Here is a 21,390-nt window from a genome sequence, read left to right on the forward strand (position 1 = left end):
TGAGGGTTAGCTCCATTCCTGCTTAGTCTGCATTAAATCCTCAGATTTCTTCTCTGGACAGGATGTGCACATATTGTGATTCAATGTTTTCCTCACACACACACTATTGAAAAGATGATCATAAGGGTGCACGATGCACTGTAACAATACCCTTATGTCACGATTCAATACATATCCCGATACTGAACTCACGACACGATATTATTGCGATACTCCAAGACGTTAAAGGTAAAAGGTTAACAAATAAATGTACTGTTGATTAAAATGGTGACATGATTCTGAAGCTGAAAATACAGAATTATTTTAGACGAATATGCTCTTTCACTGACTAGATATATTTAAAATAATGTAGGCCACTTTTTTACTGGTAACATAAGACATTCAGCATTATCAGGACCCACAAAAATTCCCACATTGCATTATTATACATTATATTCAACATTATATAGTAGTTACTGATGCTAAAACTTTGTAAACTTTTTTTTTTTTTTCGCTCACACAATATTTTACATTTTGGGTGAACTAAACACAAAACATATTGTCACTATCCACGATACATATTGTTGTATTTTGTATTGCGATACATTGTGACATGATATATTGTTACACCCCTAGTAACAACCAGTCAAAATGTCACAAAAAACATGCAGAATTGCCAGAATCAAGGATTGTGATCACCAAGAATCAATAATATTGCAGTCGTGTGTGTGTGTGTGTGTTCGCCAGTGTTTCCTGTATTCAAATGAGTTTATGCAATACTGATTTAATCTGTACTGTGCCAGAGCGTAATCCAATAAAACCGTCTGAACAAAACAGAATCCATCTTTTCTGCCCGGTTACATCTAGAATGCTTTTTGTTCCCCTTTTTACATATTTTTGTCATCTGCTCTCAAGGTGAACAGCGTGGTTGTAATAAGATACGTCGGAGAATGGGATCATTTTGTTGTGGAAACAGTGGAGGAAACAATGTGTCAGCTGACTGTAAATCTCATATGAGGAAGAGCTGATGCTGCAAGGATGCTCGTTTTTTTCCCTTGTGACCTACCTTTCCTGGTGTTATTTTCTCTTACTTCGGGTGAAATAAATCAAATAAAGCCGACCTCAACATTTCAACTCATTGTGTAAAATAAGTGTTAATTTAAATCTATTATTATTTTGTCTTATTTCTGGGTGAAACGGCATACCGAACCAGAAAACGTAGGGTGGGATTTAATTGTATCCATAGGAAATTAATTGAGATCAGCTTGCTAATAAACCACAGATTAAAAAAGCCAAGTTGGTCTGCGCTTTAAAACATACGTAGATATTTTATTTACAACTTGCTCAAACAAAACAGAAATAAAAATCAATTAAGCTCATTAAAGTCATTGAAAGCTATATGGATGTGGATGTGATCTTCTGAGGGCATCATTCCAGTGTCCTCTTGAACTGCGATGACTCTTCTATGCCCTGGATGTGTGTTTCAGGATAATATAACTATGTCTCCCATGTGATGTCCTGTCTGCGGAGGCTAGAACACAGTTTCTGTGTCTCTCTGAGGAGCTTCAGGGACTCATGACCGCTCCTGCTCTGTTTCTGTCCCGTGCTGGGTGAGGCTTGGACAGGAGATGGTGGCAATGGTTTGCCCTCTACACTGGCGGTCCGATGTGGCTTCTTCTGCTTCTGCGTGGGGCTGCAGGATGGCTGGGAGAGTTTCTGAACCTACAGGAGCAAAAAACATACATTTAGACACAGAGCAGCTTGATATGTATCGGTTATTTGCTATAGCAGTGGTTCCCAGTCCTGGTCCTGGAGACCCGTGAAATATTTAGCATGCTAAATATCTGGACCCGTCTGTGGCTCAGAGGGTGCATCTCGATCAGCTCCTTAGTTCAGTAGTCAGGGCACTGATCAGAGAGTCGGCCACTTTAAGGGCAGTCTCTCAAGCGCAGAATCCTTCCAGTGCACTGAAAGGTTCGCACCCTAAAAAGTCCCACAATGCACCATGAAAACCAGGGGGCATCGATGCTCACGGTGTTCCCTTAAAGCTACACTGTGTAATTTTTTAAGCTGATTCTTAGCAAAAAACACTTTGTTCTTTCAAAATGATATGTGCTCATTAAAGGAGAACTCCGGTCAATTTTAACATTGAGCTAATTTTTTTGTACATTTGGAGTGCTGTCAGTACAGAGAACAACGACAAAAATCAGTGTTGCCTACAACGTGTTATCCTCGTTTTAAAATTTGCACCCTGTTGACTTCAATGGGGCAAGTTTTAAACCTGCTTTTAGGCTCTTAACATCCTTGATGTGTCATTACAAGTGCACAGGTCATGTGAGTGATTCCTTCTGAGTGATCACGGGTGAATCTGACTGCAGTAGATGTGAAAGATATTAATAAAAATGATGTTTATTCAGCCAGCGCACATACCTGTATTTACATCCTTACATCCATTGAAGTCCACAGTAGTCGATTGTGGAGTTCACGCGCATAGGTTTAGTACCTATGATCACATAACCTATGTCATAATGAACTTATTTGAACATAAAAATGAGCTCAATGTTAAAATTGACCGGAGTTCTCCTTTAATGTGTAATTACTTCTATCAACTAATCAAGTATTCTCGTAAGCGTAGAATCTGCCATTTAGAATACATACGAGCGAGTCACTCGAATGGCGGCAGCCATGTTGCGCCTCCATCTTGAAAATACATTAGCCAAAGAGGGACATACCTGGAAATTCAAGCTTCGCCTTTCGCGTTTTGACACTCAGTGGCACCGTGACGAATGCGAGGGGGAGATACCTCGCGACTGCCGGCAGATTTGAAATAATACGGCCACCGTAGGAGTTAAAACACCCTCGGAATGGGAGGGGCTAGAAAGTAATATTCAGTTGGTAGTCATAAACTATTTCACCACTAGATGGGAGAAAATCTTACACAGTGTAGCTTTAAGGAAGTGCAAAACTTAAATCACGTGAGCCAACTCACTACACAATGACACGCAATAGATGTTTTAAAAATTATTTTAATCTATTTCAGCAAAAACATGCATCACTAGACAGGTTATGAACATAATCTAGCTAACATTTAGCTTTTATTTACAGATGAAATGTTGCACGTGTATTTAGCAAGCAAAGTATTTATCATAATGTACTTTAAATAACTTTACAAGTCATTTTAGAAAGATATCAGCTCTGCTGATCTGCTGTTCATAAATACCAGAAGTGATGATGTACAATGAGGGCGTTTTCACGTCACCAGATATAGAGTCGTCAGTGTCCCGATGTGTAGTGAACCTTTACCAGTGCACGAACTCGTGAACATGATATACTGATCCATGAGCTTGGGAGCTAGGTAGAGCTGATTGAGACACACCCAAAATCATGCAGTGTGAAATGTGTTTTCACTGGGAATTAAATCAGTGACAACCTACAGCTAATGAGATACAGGGTAAGTTCAGGGGGAGGAGTCATAGACCTGCAACATCATCAGCAGTGAGTACTCTGGGTTCGGGCCGAATACCGTCTCCTCGGACAGCACGCCGAATACGCTTTTATTCTATCTGACTTATTTGTAAGTGTGAACTCGTGAAATCTGTATCGCTGCAAATCGGCGCACAGGAAACATGGATAACAAGCTTCCTGCATGCATCAAGAAGAAATCCAGTCTCGCGTGTGATTTTACGTTATTTCCTGTATCACATCGTGTGTGTGTGTGTTTGGCTATGAAACGTAGTTTGTAGACCAGACAGAGTTGTCTGCGATTCTTCCTATTCAAACAGCAACTAAATGGTAAGCCAGACTGTCACGTAGCGTGAGAAGAACAGCGATGCGATGACTTAGAAAATTCTGGTGTGTTCCCTGCATAAAATGTGCAGTGTTGGGGGTGCTCCCGGACGAGGGTTGGGAATGTTTTTATTTAAATACTATTAAATGTGTAAAGGCCCTTTCACACCGGATGCGAAACGAAAAAGCGAATAGTTCGTGTGCGAATAGTTCGTGTCAAAACCATTCACATCAGCCGCGATGCGAATTTGCGACATCTGTGACGTTCAGAGAGCTTCAACATTCCAAAACTTTCGCGCCGACAGCTGAGAAAACATGGACACTTCATCATCCAGTGAAGACGAGCTTTTCATTTTCTTTAAAAGACAGAAAATAAGGTTTTGGGTGCAACCAATCTTAAAGAACAGAGTCTGAAGGGGAGTATGCTTATGTGCAGTTTTTTGCGTCTTCACACAGTGCGTTTTGTAATGTCACTACATATTACATGTAACACACGAAGTGAGCGAGTGTGTGTGTGCGCGAGTGAGTGAGCGAGCGAGTGTGTGTGTGTGCGCGAGTGAGTGTATGTGTGTGTGTAACAAGTTAAAATCATTCGACTAGAAACTGTAGATATCACACAAAGAATGTATAGTATACTAAAAGCAGCATAGTCTCACTACATTTTGTTACATGTTCAAAGTAAACACGGTCTCTGTCTCTATCTTTGACGTAATAGTGTTAGCTTTCTATCCCAAATGTAGTTTAGCCTGCTAGCCTACACAGCACAGGACTATACAACGACTAAAACTATCACACAACACACTCACAGTCGTGATAACCGTGTTGGTTGGCAATGCTACGCCACACATTGTCTTTCAAATCGTTGTCCTTGTAGTATGTGATTGGCTGAAGCCTTTTCTGTCGCCGCAAAAGTAAAAAAAAAAATTAACATCGAAGTGAATAAAATAAAAGTCGTTTTTTCGCTGCAGCACATTCGCGTTCGGTGTGGAAGCACTCATTACACAAACAACTGATCGAAAAATAAAACCATCGCGCGAATTATTCGTGCGTCAAAATCGCGTCCAGTGTGAAAGGGCCTTAATTTGTAACTATAATTAGTAAAAAAAACAATGTTACAGACTCACTGTTTGCTGATGTTTGCGCAGTTTGGTGATTTGAGCGGCTTTCTCCTCCATTCTCTTGACCAGACAGTCCAGCTCTCGTTCCAGATCGTCACGAAGCTCTCGTTTAATGGTCTCGTCTATCTGTTTGACCAGTTCCTGGTGTTCACTGTCTCACACACACACACACACACACACAAACAGTATTTAAATCCTGTCTAATTACTCCCCGCCAACACATTTCAACAGCTCATCTTGATCTGTTCATGGTCAGGATGGTGTTTACTCACAAGCTCATCTGTCCCAGTTCATCCTGAAGGGCGAGCAGAAGTTCAGATAGGCCGCCCATTGTGGAAGCCACCTTGCTGGGGGAGGACGGAGGCCTGCGATGGACCCGTTGGTTCTCAGAACCTGACTTATGCAGAGCGCTCACTCTCTCACACAGCCGCGGGTTTCTGTGCTTCATCATGTGCAGCACACTCTGAACATTGGCATTGACTGAGTGGCTGGGACTGGTCGACTGAGAGAGAGAGAGAAAAATTAACATTAAACATGCTGATATATATATATATATTATGTTTTTGAAAGAAGTCTTATGCTAACCAAAGCTAAAAATTTTGGCAAAAAAAGTAAAAGCTGTAATAGCTCTTGTGTAAAAATAACTTTATATTTTAATATAATTGAATTGTGATGTGATGTGATGGCAAAGCTGCATTTTCAGCGTCACATGATCCTTCAGAAATCATTCTAATGTTGATTTGCGGCTCAAGAAACATTTCTTATTATTATCAATGTTGAAAACAGTGCTGCTTAACATTTTTGTGTGAATCGTGATAAATTATGTTCAGTATTCCTTAATGAATAAGTATAAAAATCTACCCTGGTGATCCAGAGTTCTCACGAGAGCACAAGTTGAATTTGCTCAGCGAGTTACTCTGGTGTCCAGTAATGATGCTCATTAAATATGCCCCTCGATCTGAGCTGCACCAATCACATCGGGTTATCTGATATAGGCGGGCCAGAGGCGAGATGACGACAGCGCTGTGACGTCGAAGTCATTAGTAAACATTGCAAGATGGCTATGGATGAACACCAGTTGTTTGAAACGGCTTTGGCCGCTACAATGAACGAGTTAGACTTGGCTTTTTATCTTAAACAGGAACAGAAGACGCCGCTCGAATCGTTCCTTTGCAAGAAGGGCGTTTTTGCTGTTTTGCCGACCGGATACGGTAAGAGTCTAATCTTCCAGTTAGCTCCGCTGGCAGCTAAGCGATGTTGTGATTGGTCGTAGTGTTATCCAATTGCGTGCAGTGAGATTTTCAAACCGCCCCTCGAGCTGGCCGATTTTCATTAGTCGACGCCAGACCATTAATCTTTTAGATTTAGGTCTGGATTTCCAGGCTAATAAAAATCTTTTGTAACATATATTATAGATGTCTTTACTGTCACTTTTGATTCACTGAGAGCATCCTTGATGGAAATGGCTTATTTATTTTAAAGAATAAAACATAAAAACACCTTACTGACCCCAAACCAGTTTGAACAGTCATGTATCTCTTTATCTTTATATAATGTATATACATATTCATCAGTAATTTCAGACATTTGGACCACTGTATATGATTAAAACTGTAAATCATAACCAATAAATATATTGTGTCAGGATGAGGTCATACTCACTGTTCCAGCCACAAATGGGAGGTGTTTAGCTTTAGGAGCGTGGGCAGTTTCCACCTTCTGCCATATGAAAAGAAAAACACCACCATTAACACCACTCACTAAAGACTACATCGGTAGTGTTCTGTTCTGTAAATATACTGCCACCTAGTGCTCACAATACATTACTGCAGAGCATTATTACCTCGCAAGAGGCCTTGCCTTTCTTTTTCTTGCCTTTAGGTTGAGTCGCAGCAGAAAGGGAGAGGAGATTGTTTTCAAGCTCTCGCTGCAACTGATGAAAGTCAAGGAGACGACAAAAATGCTTTTTTAATGAAAGATGTTTTTCTAAGGGAAAAGTTAACATGATTCATAAATCTTTTTAGAAGGATTTATAAGTCTTTTTGTTTTGTTTTACCTCCTCTGCTTTCTCCTGCACAAGTTTGCGTTCATGTTCCTCCTCTAAAAGTTTCTGTTCTAAGAGCTCAATCTTTCTCTGCAAATGAAAGACATCACAGTTTAAAAAAAGAAAACTGTGTCCTAAAAGTTTAGAAACATTACAATTTTTCCAATACAATACAAATACAAAGTTTTCTATTTGAATACATTTTAAAATGTAATTTATTCCTGTGATGCAAAGCTGAATTTTTAGCATCCAATACTCCAGTCTTCAGTGTCACATGATCCTTCAGAAATCATTCTAATATGCAGATTTTCTGCTCAGGTAACATTTCTTCTTATTATTTTTATCAATGTTGGTGATGGAAGTGGTGGTACTTTTTTCAGGATTATTTGATAAAAAGAAAGTTCAATGAACAGCATTTATTTGCATTTATTAAATAGAAATCTTGTAATCTTATCACAAATGTTTGAATGGTATCATTGATTTCACAAATGTGTTAAGCAGCAAAAAAAAAAAAAAATTCAACATTGATAAACGTTGCAGTAAATCAGCGTATTAGATTTGATTTCTGAAGGATTGTGTGACACTGAAGACTGGAGTAATGATGCTGAAAATTCAGCTTTGCATCACATGAATAAATTACATCTTAAAATATATTCAAATAGAAAACATTTTAATTTGTAATAATATTTTACAATATAACTGTTTTTACTGTATTTTAAATTAAATAAATGTAGCCCTGGTGAGCATAAGATACTTCTTTCAAAAACATAAAAAAATGTAATGTTTCCAAACTTCTATATCATGTATTATTTAATCATTATATTATGAATATAATATAATACATATAGCCTAGGTATGTGTGTGTACCTCAGCCACAGACTGTGTACTGGTGAGTTTGAGATACTCATTTTCCAGTCTTTCCAATTTATTGAGTTGCACCTGCATCTGTAGGTCTGTATGTTTGCTCTCTTTAGATTCCTAAATAGCAATTAGAGTTGAGGGGAGAAAAAAAAGAGAGAGGGATAAAGAGGAGCTTTGAAAGTTTCCACACAAAATGTATTTTCCAGATGAGCATTAACAGCATACTTAAGCTCTTGGAATATAGCCTATGGCACAAGCACTTTTGCTTTTGTCAGCCTGCTCACCTGTCTGTCTGCGTGAGTGATTCTGTCTTTCTCTGCACACTCCACCATTTTCCTCATATAATCGAGCTGTTTTTCCAGCAGAGAGCAACGCTTTTCTGCAGAATGAAGCTTGGAAGCCAGCCCTGAAAAGAAACGTAACAGAGACTACTTAGTGCATGCTTTCTATTTTACTTTCCAAGAACTTTGGGAATAGATCAATAACTGCTGTTCAACACTTTCGGTTACCATTCCTCTGTGTGGGGTGATTCTCTCGTGTGCTGTTCTCCGGTTCTCTCTGCGCAGAAGCATCCGCCTGGTGTCGAGTAGCATGAGAGAATTGTTGGATGTTCCTCTCTGCCTGAACTCTCTCCAACTCCAAGCGTCGCATCTTCTCCTGCAGTGTTTTCAGGGCTGATATCACTGCTGCTCAAATGCAGGAAAAGTTGTTTGGAAACTTTTACATTTGGTCTTACATATTTGGATACAGCATCTATTAGACCTAAATAAATGTACCTCTACTTCCGGCATCTGGTACTCTTTGATAAAGCTGTGGACTGATGTCCTGTACACCTGAGCTCTTTCTGTCCAGTTGATCTGTGATTGTGTTCATGTACAGTCGCCTTGACAGCGTCTCTGGAGGCTGGTAAAAACTCCCAACATAACTCTGTTTAGACGAGGAGTCTAGATTAAAACTCTGAAATTCGTAAAATAATTAGCAGATTAGCAAAAACCAAACTAAAGATAACAATGCAGCTATAAATACTGAGTCAACATCTTAAAAAAAAAAGGCTGTTAAAAAAATATAGCCTAATAATAAAAACCTGAGAACCACTGCTTAAAATAGCCAAAATCATTGACAAAAAAAGGATGTTAGCCACACAAACAGATATAGTACAGTCAAATGAGGTATATATCCTGGATAAATACCGTTAGTTGAATGGCTGTGTCTGCATAAACGCGTAACGAACCCAAAACTGCTGCTCGAGGCGAATCAATACACAAATAAGCTAATAAGGCTAACGACTATGTAACGGCAACGTAAACATCGATAAGAATAAACACAGCCTTAATAAGACAATTCAGCATAAAGTATATATACCTTATCTCCTAAGTGATCCATAATGAATCAGTTTCTTCGTTACACAAAAGAATGAATGATGTATTCATCTAGGTACATATGAATTAGCTTTGAGTGTCATGTTAACAACAGCTGTAGCCGACAGCGCCGCCCAGTTTCAAATTTCCCTCTTCTTTTACCGCCTTCAGTGGTTCCGCATGCAAACAATGACCCGCAGACTGTAAAAAAGACCACAGCTTCTAAATTCGAGACAAATACTGTTGTCAAAAAAGATTATTGTGTCTGCCTTTTGTGGTTTTGTTGTGGTTTTGTTAATACTGTTCAGTTGATGCCTGTTTTGTTTGTATACTTGTCTGATTTCAATTTATTTATTTATTTTACTTGTTAAAAAAAAATAACACAGATATACATTCAGAAGATAGATAGATAGATAGATAGATAGATAGATAGATAGATAGATAGATAGATAGATAGATAGATAGATAGATCATTTTGAGACAGATTTGGCAGTGCTGTAATTCTACAGACAGGGTTTAGGGTTATTACATTTCAAAACAATAAATTCACAAATTGACACTTATCTTACAAATATTTCTGGATTAGTCAGGCTGACAACAAACTCAAAATATTCTACTTGTTTTCTAGGTCTATCTTTACTGAGGATCATAGGCTGAGGATGCCAACAGAGGAACATTTAACACAAAGAATGGTGCATTGCTCATACAGTATAAAGCGTAATGACAGTCACATCTATTCTGGTTTTAGCGATTAGTTAACATATTTTCATTGAATAAGATTAATATCTGGTGATAGCTTTGCATTAATCATAAGGGTTTTGAGATAAACAAGTGGTGGCGGGGCCCCTGCAGTTACCAATGTTTTTTTGTGTATATTGGTATTTGTAGTTCTATGTTGCATTTGCTCCACTATGACAACGTTGAGATTAACGACCTTCTGAACTACAATTCCCGGTTTACTAGTACTGGGAGGCGCGGCCTGACAGGAACGCCTTTCTAATCATTGGATTGGTGCATGGCGAGTATGTCTCCACCCATCAGTTTTTTTCTAGAACACTATTGGACTGTGGTACCTGTCAATCAATTGTTAACTCAAGCCGCTGTGCAAAGGACTGAAATCGACTGAAGAGCTAGAGCGCAGGAAGGTCTCATTCAACGGCAGCAGAACAGAGACGACTAGAAAGAATGTCAATTTAGTAAGTATTTTCATCTGACATGTTTCGCAAAAATATAATAGTACGCGCTTAATAATTACTAACCATACCTGTGGTTTCATTAATGGTGTAACCTTATATTCTGGAGTTGCCTTATAACAGAACTTGATTGAACGTCATTCAACGGTTGTTGTTTTTTTCACAATGCGTTTACTGTATAATATTATATTATATTTAGTGGTTAAAAAAAAAAAAAAAAAAAAAAACTATGCATAATTATTTGCCTAGACATTTTGAAATTGTGTCAGTCCTTTTGTTTAAACAACAGGAAAAAACTTAAAACTTTTGTTTAATTCAGCACATTGATTATGCCCACGCATTTGCAGGTCTGTTTATATTAGAAGAATATGGAACATTTTTAGAGAGATTTGCAGAATTCCATTGCCAGCTTGCTGGAAAGATTGGTTTAGGATGGTTTTGGCTATATCAATAATTTGCACACCTTTTTTTTGTCCTATGCATGGATCAGTCTGTCAGGTGTATATAACTGAAGAATAGCTGACTGTTACAATGATGGATGTGAGAGACTCTGCGGGAAGGTGGGATGCTCTGGGAAGTAGAGACTCGAGCTTCAGACACACAGCGATGGAGCTCATTCACCAGGAGGTGATGAAGAGAATAGAGAACATCGGGCCGATACCAGGCCCACAGTCCTCCTCTCCCCCTGCCACGGATGCCCTGTCCAGTGATCTCAACTCTCTTCTTGCCCATGTCCTGATGCTCTCCAAAAGGTGTCCTTATGAAGACGTCAGGAAGAAATGCATATGTTTGCTCCAGATGGTTCAGGTAGGTATTATAGTAATTATTGAGTTTATAGTTAAGATGACATCAAATATATGTTCAACAATGCCATATGCTCTACATATTCTATGTGTCTTTTCTCAAGAAAACACCCTTGCAAATAATATGTTGGTGTATAATTGTACCACATCTATGCAGAACGAGCCCTGTGCATTTATAACCTGCTGGATAAATGATATGGGTGGAAATTGTTGGAAAGAGAGTCATTTCTTTATCTAAATGAAATTAGAAAAAAGTTGCTTTGATATCAATAATAATTTAATCTTTCATATACAATATAAAAAAAATTAAAATAAAAAATCCTCAGTTCTGTTGCTATCATAATTTTAAATACTTTTTTTTTTAAATTAATATGATGACCAGAGTTCCCACGTCATGGAAAACCTGGAATTATCAGGGAATTTTAAAAGTGTGATTTCCAGGCCTTGACAAGTCATGGACATTTTGATAGTCAATATAATTGTTTCTATTTATGCTCAATTCCAAAGTATTTATTTTTGTCCGGATATTTACTCATTGTAAGTGGGATCTCTATAAAATGTTGTTTTTTTAATCCTTATCCATTCATCACAAATGACTGGAAAAGGCATGGAAAAATCATGAAAGTGTTGGAATCCTTAAAGGACCATTTATTATTTTATTTATTCATTTATTATTTTATTTAAAGGCAGTTTGCAAGTAATAAATAAGTGTGATTTTGGGGTTTGGCTCTGCCATTAGTAATGTTCCCGTGTTCCTATGTTGTTTTTTCCATTTAATTTCATACCATACTAACATTAGAACAGTAAAAGCCTGTAGCTTTTAAGTAACGACTGCATGAGAACTGAAGCAAAATATTTTGAGATTGCCGATAGGCAAGATATGATGAGGTGAAGTCTAGCAGTTACAATGTGTGTTTTTATGGGATTTAATGTACGCCACAACTTAAAATAGCTCTGCCCGGGTTAAGGGAGCTAGGGGAGCGGGTCATTTCTTATACTATTTCTGTTGTCACAGAGTTCAGTGGAGGGGTCAGAGAGGATCAGGGACTCTTCACATTCCTAGATGATGCTGAAAAGTTGTAAATTAATTTGGTAAATACATTGAATCTGTATTTGCTATCACTATTTTTTTTTTTTTTAAGTAATCCTAAAGAGAAAAGGAGAACATTGTTAATATTTTCATCAGAGAAACAGAGAGGAATCTTTTGATGTCAGAATATTAGCATGTAGTTGTTGCAGTTTGCTTTGTCGATTTTCAGGATCAGCAACTTTGGTAATTAACACAGATGTGTGAGTGATTAACCCAGAATGTCACTCCACTGTGTCCACGGCCAAAATATGCAAAGACACATACACATGAACACAGATTAAGATTTTAGATCAAGGAGGATATTCTGAGTGAAGGTTCTGAGTTAAAATCATTAAAATGGTTTTGTTTAATGTATATTATAAGGACAAAAATATTTGATATTTCAGTCATGACAACTCTTTGAATAATTTTAGCATGTTATTAAGTATAGCAATGTTAATGTATTTGGTCTTGGTGGAGTAGATCTGCTCTGTTGCTGCTGTAGAATTGCGACTGCTAACAGATTCACTGACACTTTGAGCATGTAAGATATGCTGCTGCTACATAAATAGACATACATAAATCCTGTGGCAAATCTAGGCAGGTGGAGCTGAGGGAGGTAGAGGGCATCAGAGGGAGCGCTGCAGGACTAGCTTACAACAAACAATGATCAGAATATTAAAATGTAAAGCAAGCCATCTCATTGGCTGCAGGATCAGCAGAGGCCAATCAGCTTGTGCATTTGGTAATGATGTGATTACCTGCAGACTGCATGTAAAGGACCTGCGCCCTCTAGAGTTTCATGTCTGAACTATATATGAAGACTTCAGATGCAAAAACCTAACATCTAAAGTCTAAAAGTCTAACATTTTTTCTTTTAAATTAGATTTTTATGTTTTTAATTGTACTCTATCAGTGACATTTTTTTAAATAAGGCATTTCATTGACTGACTCATAAACATTTCATTGCCATTAAAGTGAGACCCTAAACATAGGAGTCTGATAAAAAATGTAATTTAAAGGAAAAATGCCAGACGGACTTATATATATATATATATATATATATATATATATATATATATATATATATATATATATATATATATATATATATATATATATATAATTAAAAGCGAATGCATAATCTCTTCCTATTCTGTTCAAAAAGCCCTCTATTTTAGATGCTTTTTTGTGGTTCATTAGATTACAGGATGTTCCTCCCTTGTTTTGTGTTGACCTTTTGACCCTTTCTGCTTACTGTCTCAGCAGTAAGCTGTCTGCTCTGATATCAGGAATTATGTGATTCAAAGGGGCATTGATAAATGAGGCCACAACAGCAGAGAAAAAAAATAAATTAAAATTAAAATTGACCTTTGATCCAGTAAGCACCACACAGATGCTGGCAGGCGTAGACACACTCAGGATGTGACCTCAGAAAGCACTAATCCAAGAAAAAAATTATTACTGATGTAACACAGCATCTTCACTGTCATCGTGGATGGTGCAGCCCACTTGCTTGATAACACACTAACAGGATGGGTCCTCTGGTTGTGCATCACATCTGAGTGACTTGGGCATTGTTCGTTGTGAGAGTGTGTTTGTATGTGTGTGTGTGTGTGTGTGTGTGTGCACTAATGCATGTTTCTGCAGTGATAAGCCCTGAGAAGCTGTGGATAGACAGACAGATCTAGGTCAGTGTCAGTCCACTGGTCTGAAAGGAGTTTAGAAATTATGTAATTTCCTAAGGCCTGTGTTTTCGTTCGTTATGGCTCATAGTGTCACATTTCTCACTCTGAAGTGGTGCTAGTTGTGAACGAGAAATTTACAAATACTCAACTTTGCAAATTATGTTCACAAAGAGGGTTTTACGAATAATATTTATATATGTGTTTCCATATTTCACGTTTAAGATATTATACGGCTATTTTCAAGCAAAGGTGTTTACCCCATTAGATATGAGCCCGAATGAAAGACGCCAGGCCTCCTGGAATAATACAAAAACATTTAATTATATAGATATTAAGACATGTTATAGAAAGCTGTAAAGTAGTGTATTTGTTTGCCCACCCAGGCTTTGAAAATGATTCCTTCCCTTGGGTCTTAAATTAGCTGTGGGCCTTGTGAGGGTCATGTGGATTGAATGTGTGTGTGTGTGTGTGTGTGTGTGTGTGTGTGTGTGTGTGTGTGTGTGTGTGTGTGTGTGGAAGCTGGGTGTCACCATGGCACTTGGCACCAGTTCAGTGAGCTGAGTGCTAGTAATGTTACGTCTACTGTTACGTCCTGGGCACAAATTATTGGTCTGGAAATTAACACAAATTAAGCAAATGCATTACTACTACTACTACTACTACTACTAAAAATCTATTGCTGTCTCAGAAAAACATCAGAGACAGAATTAAGTTTCTGGCAGCATATGGGAAGTTCCAGAGCAGTGTCTTTGAAAATCTGGTGAGAAATATAATAATAAATGCATCTCTACCACACTGAAGTATGGAGGAAGAGGTGTCACTAGCTGCGTTTCCATTACCCTTCAAATTGCGCAAATTGAAAATACGCCCAATGGAAACACGTCAATTTCGCAAAAACTCCCATTTATCGCAAAAAAGTTTTTACGCTCGCATGAGGAGGTTTTTACGGAAGCGTATTGCATTCACTTGAGGAAAAAAAAATCGACTCTGGTTTTCTGAATTAATGACTTAATTATCTCAGAATTACGAGATAATTTTCATGAAAAATTTTTTTTTTGCTCTGTTTTTCTGAATTAATGACTTAATTATCTCAGAATTATGAGATAATTTTTCATAAAAAAATATTTTGTTCTGTTTTTCTGAATTAACGACTTAATTATCTCAGAATTATGAGATAATTTTTCATTTAAAAAAATTGCTCTGTTTTTCTGAATTAATGACTTAATTATCTCAGAATTCTGAGATAATTAAGTCATTAATTCAGAAAAACAGAGCAATTTTTTTTCATGAAAATTATCTCGTAATTCTGAGATAATTAAGTCATTAATTCAGAAAAACAGAGTAGATTTTTTTTCCTCAAGTGAATGCAATACGCTTCCGTAGGTTTTTATAGGCAATTCGAAAAAGAAATATTTCGCAAAACTGCAATGGAAACAGTTTTTGCGCATTTATAGGTCACCTGACGTAGATGACGCGGTGTGTTTGGACAGAATACGAGACAGAGTTCTTTATTAAATTCATATAAGACGAAAGAATTACAGGAATAATGGATTCTAAACCTCAAATAAACGCCACGATCAAGACCTCGAAGCAGATATGAGGGAGAAACACCCAGAAACACCTCATACGTTCACAAGTATAATAAGAGTCTTTCCTTACCATTAACGCTTGGAAAACACACACACATCTCCTTTGATTAATAATAACGGCCAGTGCGGTGGCTGGGATATAGTACATAAACCTCCCAACGTCCGTCGCCATGATTTTTGGAATGATTTTACTTATCGCGAGAGGAAAAAATGAAATTTGAGTCGGTTAATGGAAACGCCGTCATTTCGCAATCGTTTTTTGTCGACATTTAGAAAAAATCGCAAAAGTTTTTCGCAAATCTGTAATGGAAACGCGCCTACACTCTAAAAAATTGCTGGGTTAAAACAACCCAATTTGGGTTATTTTGGCAACCCAACGCTGGGTCACATATGGACTAACCCAGCGGTGGGTTATTTTAACCCAGTTGGTTGGGTTAAATCTTTGACCTTTTGAAGCTACTTCACCGAGAAAAGTCATTTAATGCTTTGGAGTACAGGAGAATATTGCAGAATGGCTTGCTTTCCACAAGGAATTGATCAGATGTTATTTTGGCTCGGTCCATATTTATTTATTTATTGCCCAGAAGTGTACATGCAGGGGGGAAAGTCTTATTTAATCCTCTATTGGATGCATTATGAAAGCAATGTTAAAAATGTTTCATTCGGGTTTTCTTGCATGAACTATATGTTTTATAGTTACAGTTATCGTTATAGTCATCATCCTTGGTGTGAATGTGCCTTTATTGCTACATCATGGAAACTAATAGCATTGGCTCATAACTTAACATTTTATGCAAATGTTAATTAAATACTAAAAGGCAGATACTAAAGGGATATTTTTCATATCCATTCCACACTGTTGCTTCTATGACACAAACACATTTCTTTGTAAATGTCTATACATGTTTTAAAGTTAAGTTTACTTCCTAAAAATTGTAAATTATATTTCTGATGGTTGAAAATTAAGCTGTTCTCAAAGCAAATCTCCAGAGCAAAAGCTCTCGTTGTGTAATGGTTGTGTACCATACCATGCCAGAAAAATACTTTAACAAAAATAGCTTTTTATTATAAGTCATGCCTTCATTATTAACCATTTTATTGCCATTTGTATGCACTGTGTGACTGAAGAAAATGTCTCCCTGAGGCAGCATTGTGCAATAGTGGGTTAAGTGTGGAGAAAAGGACAGAATAAATAGGCACTTTATTTTTACTTTACCATAGAGAGATAGAAAGAAAATGAGTGGAAAACTATCTGCAGACTGCTTTCACCCCTGTTAAGACAGAGGGCTATCATGACGGCATAGAGCTCTGGAGAACAACAACCCCACGATTGGGGAGGGGAACTTGTTTGTGGTAACTGTGCAGAGGGGAGGGTGAAATCCTTAGAATCCTCTCCCAACTCTTGGACTCGAGGAACGGTACTGACCTAGAGGTATGACGTCGCCTATTTGGATGTGAAAAGTGGCCTATAGTTCCAAAAAAACAAGTCTTATTTGGATTGAAAAAAGGGATTAAAAGCCACACACACGACATAACATCAGACAGTTAACACATTGGCGTCTAAGATGTGTGTGTGTATGTGACATTTTCTCTCGCCTGCTGGTTTCGGTCTGTGAGTGTTGTGAGCTTTTATGAGAGTGTTGTTAATGCCTTTTCTGTTGATCTGCACAAACACCCCATGACATAAGTCAGATGAGGAAAGTGCTGTGGATGAAATGCAGAATCTGTTTATGGCAAAGCTACCAATGTGAAAGTTGGAGACTGCAGAAAGATGAGGACAAAGCAAGGGAACAACATTTTTTTAGTGTGTTGGATGTTATGTTGCGTATCAGGATCAGATTACAGCCCATCTGTTGTTGATTAATATGGATGAATGCATGCAAAGCTGTGCACATGGATCCATACAGGATATGATTTGGGAATAATTTCAGACTTTTACATATATTTAGGTTTGGAATCAACATTTAGTCCCCATGGTCAGGGAGGAGACCCTATTTTTTACGAGGTTACGTCAAATGCGTGCAACAGTGTTGACTTTTACTCAAAAATTACATTGAAATCACGTCATGAATGTTATATAAAAGCTGTATTTGGCACTTGGACACTCTATGACAATACTGTGGTAAATCTGGTGAGTTACCACAAAACCAAGTTTTTCCCATAGTGTAAAATGCGAACACCGGAGGGCGCCATTACCTCATTATTAAGCCACATACTAACTCGACTGCCTTGAGCTTGATACAGCGGAAATTTCCACCACTTGACCTAAATGCTCGCAGAGCTGTTTTATTTCTTTACTCCTGGTTGTCAAGACAAGAATCAGGATTAGGTTTCTAAATATGTGTCTATAATACCATTAGCATTCCCATTAATCTCAATAGCATTTGCTTTTTAGCTGCCCATAGCATGCAGGAAAATGACGTTGTGACAAAGTTGATAGGCCATGGCCATTGGTAAAACATCTACTGTACTATAATGTAATATTATGCTTGCAGATTTATTTTTTGGTCTGAATACGCAGCTAACTTTGAATAGTAGTTACAGCGTCTACCAGTAGGGGCTATTGGGACCATTCGTCCAGCCAAACTTTGACCCCCTGGGCTAAATAAGTATGTGTATGAGAGTTAAAAGTATAAAGATTGAAAACACTTAGGGGGATAATACATGTTTTTAATGTAAAACTTGCAGATTCGTGTGAAAATGGGTTGTTTTGGCAATGTTGGAGTTTTTTTTTTCGCCGTTGTGTCTTTGATTTTGTTTCTTTTAATAATATAAAAGTTATATTTGGAGCTTCTGGATATTAAAGTGTGTGTGTGTACACTCTATAAAGGGCTTAATGAGAGCTTTCACAACTGCTCCTGTATTTAGAAAAAACATTGTTTAATTTGTTCTTAAAGCACATCATCAACAGGTTCTGGACACTTTTATTTTCTGGTGAAGTACCTCACTGTGATTAGCCACCCGTCTATAAAACCACAAATGAAGTGTTTCCTTTGGTCAGCGAAGTGCACGTTAAACCCAGACAGGTGTGATTTAGTTGTTATAGATGTGAGCATCTCCATCACCTCAATGCTTCTGAATGAATTCTTCACATTTAAAGTGTCCTTTGAGTTTCTATTAGAGTAATTGATTCAGTTTATTGAAGTAAACATTCTCTCTCCCATCTTCAGTTACCTTGAAAAAATGGAAGCTGCTGTTTAATCTCATTGGATTTGGAGAAACCAATCAGAGCAATGCAGGACATTTCGATGCATCACCACTTGTGTCAAACTGACCACAAACCCGATAAAGCAAACCAGAAGTTCTCAGCTTCGATTATGGACACATTCGGGGCACCAAAAGTGTTTTTGCCTGCACGTGTGTGTGTGTGTGTGTGTGTGTCCACACGTGCCACAGAACCCACGTGTAACCAGACCCAAAGAGGAAGTAGCATTACTCCTGCAGAAATGAACAGTTTTTTGTATTGTTATAGAGCATAAGAATGTCATAGTTTATTTCTGTTCTCCATTTCACATCCCTCTGATTTCTATTTTTTTTTTACCCTGTGTTGTCAGGCAAAGTAGAAGTAGAAATCTATTTGGAGATTGCAGAGTCAACGCCTAAAAATAATAAAATTGACCATTAAACTTTAGCTATTGCATAGTTCAATGTCCATGAAGCATTCTCACAGCATAATTTTTTTTTTTTTTTTTTTTTTACATATACCTGCCATATTTCCTGTTTGATTTTATTTTTATGGGAAAATTACAAACAATGGCAGGTGTAGGATGGAAAATCCTCTTCATTGTAATGAAGCCCCCATATAAATGTGCAAATCAAGAAAGGATTTGATTTGACACAGCCATTGAGAAGTCACATTTTGCAGTAATGCTACGTTCTAAAGTTTGACAGGCATGAGGAATAGCTTTGGCCAAATGTGGGTGAAGGAACGTGCCTCGTGAGGAATGCTGAGATTACATTTCAGTGTTTACATTGTGTATTGGGGTTAGTATGAGTCTCCAGTCATTGCAACAGTGTAACAGGCCTTTCACGCTTACGCATTCAACACACGTCACTCGTCCGTGCAAGTATTATCCTCTTTGTTGTGATGTGATGCAGGTCTCACTATTCAAGCATTTCAGAGGGTCTTCTAATGGATACTGTGCTTTGCTGGTTATGTCATGCTTAGCCTTTCTCACGTAATTATTTTTACATACAGCTTGGCATGTCTGAAAGCAACAGATCATGTTGATGACTGAGAAAATATGAAAAACGAATTCAACAAAGAATGAAAGGACTATCTCATTCATAAGTAAACTTTGAGAGGTGGAATGTTTAGAGGCTGAATAAAAGGTCTGAAAGGAGTGAGAGATGAGTTATATCTTCAGAGAGATAGAGAGAAACAGTGAGGAGTGAAAGGAAGAACAGAAAACAGGGCTATTAATTTCATAACCTGAATGTTGGCCATGTTTATGTCTCCCTCTGGCCCCTTGGCATTTTCCACCTCCCTGATCAAACACACACATACTCGGGATATCAGAGTACTGGTACTACGGTACGATACTTAAATAGATAACTAAATTAAACTTATGTATTATCGTGGACTTTTTTTTAAATATTAATAATAATTAATATAATCATGTGTGACTTTTTCAAAATATATAATATATAATTTTTTTTCTTTTTTATGAATCAGCAATAATATTTATTAATATAATTTTTTATTATTTATAATGACGGTGTTAAGTAGGATATTCAATTTAAACATTCTCAATAATTTATATACTTATTTAGATTTTACTTTTAAAATATTAATAAAATAAATATTAATATGAATTACTAAGGATAGTGCATTTTTTTATTATTAATGAGGGTGTTAAGTAGCACTTAATAAAAATGATTAATAATTTATGTATGTGTGTGTGCGTGCGTGTGTGTGTGTGTGTGTGTGTGTGTGTGTGTGTGTGTGTGTGTGTGTGTGTGTGTGTGTGTGTGTGTGTGTGTGTGTTGGTAAAGCATTGAATTTAGTTGTTGTACGTTGATATGTTTTTGACCAACAATTGTTTGTGGAAACAGAACAGAGCTAATCATCATAATCAGAGTCTCTCTTTTTTTACCTCAGGCTCTCATCTGTATTTCCTTATCTTCAGAAGTAAATAACTGGTATTAGGTTGACAGGCCTGCACCAATGTTGAGCTTGGCAAAGTATGGCTGGGTTGCTGGACAGGTTTGAATCAGTGTGACTTACCTCTAACTCTGATTTAGCACCACGTGTGCCAGTGCTGGCGCTGAGTCACTCGCTAACACGTTGTGCACATTTAGGGAAGAGAATAACAAAACAATCGCGCAATATTTGTTCCTCTCACGAACAGCGGTCTGGTTTGCGTGTGTGTGTGTGTGTATTGTTTCGGGGTTTTTTTTAGGCAGACAAAACCATTTTGAAGACGCCAGTTATGACATTATTATCGGTGTGTCTGGATATCCTTGTATTTTTAGTCAAGGTTTCCACAGCAGTGTCACCCGCCGCCGTCCACTCTGTCTGGACGTGGGCTGTGTGGTCAGATGTCTGACGGCCTTGAGATGTTCATGTGACTTAAATTTTTTTTTTTTTTTTTTTTTTTTTACAATTGATGGTTAATATCAAACCCATGGCCACAAAGTGGGCCTTACATTGATTGTTTAGCAAGTTAGCATCTGTTGCTAAACGATATTGTGTGATGCTATTTTTTATTTGAAGAAGAAGCTATACTTTTTTCCACACATTTTTGTTCTCTTCTTTCAAGTATTTGAGAAGACTCAAACTAGCTCTCCATACAAATCAGTGTAAAGACACAAGAGCCTGCTAAGGTACGTGTTAGCAAATGGCTTGACTGATGTATTTGTCAGCTATGAATTGTGTTATGCAATGGGCCTAGTTAAGTAA

General features: G+C 37.5%; 1 protein-coding gene across 2 annotated transcripts; it reads right to left on the minus strand.

Annotated features, from left to right (window-relative positions):
* Positions 1 to 1,287: 1,287 nt before the first annotated feature.
* Positions 1,288 to 9,291, minus strand: cep57l1 (centrosomal protein 57, like 1). 2 transcript variants are annotated; one of them, XM_084431983.1, is made up of 11 exons: positions 9,151 to 9,291; positions 8,565 to 8,715; positions 8,298 to 8,474; positions 8,073 to 8,194; positions 7,795 to 7,905; positions 6,940 to 7,017; positions 6,727 to 6,816; positions 6,546 to 6,602; positions 5,156 to 5,385; positions 4,890 to 5,034; positions 1,288 to 1,701 (listed from the first exon to the last, which is right to left on the minus strand). In XM_084431983.1, exons 1-11 carry the CDS (start codon positions 9,169 to 9,171, stop codon positions 1,477 to 1,479), a joined length of 1,407 nt encoding a protein of 468 aa, XP_084288109.1. In that variant the 5' UTR covers positions 9,172 to 9,291; the 3' UTR covers positions 1,288 to 1,476. The 2 variants fall into 2 exon arrangements, with proteins under 2 accessions (XP_084288109.1, XP_084288108.1); XM_084431982.1 differs by having other exon boundaries at positions 8,565 to 8,745.
* Between the last annotated feature and the right edge of the window lie 12,099 nt (positions 9,292 to 21,390).

This window comes from Rutilus rutilus (genome assembly GCF_951802725.1).
Source record: "Rutilus rutilus genome assembly, chromosome: 15".
Lineage (NCBI taxonomy): Eukaryota > Metazoa > Chordata > Actinopteri > Cypriniformes > Leuciscidae > Rutilus > Rutilus rutilus.

Bases quoted from the DNA above. Each gene is read 5' to 3' on its own strand.
- cep57l1 (XM_084431982.1), bottom strand. From the start codon at position 9,171: ATGGATCACTTAGGAGATAAG. The intron at 8,475-8,564 runs GTACATTTATTT...GCATTTGAGCAG, and splicing joins ACCAGATGCCGGAAGTAGAG to CAGTGATATCAGCCCTGAAA. The intron at 5,035-5,155 runs GTGAGTAAACAC...TGTGTGAGACAG, and splicing joins GAACTGGGACAGATGAGCTT to TGAACACCAGGAACTGGTCA.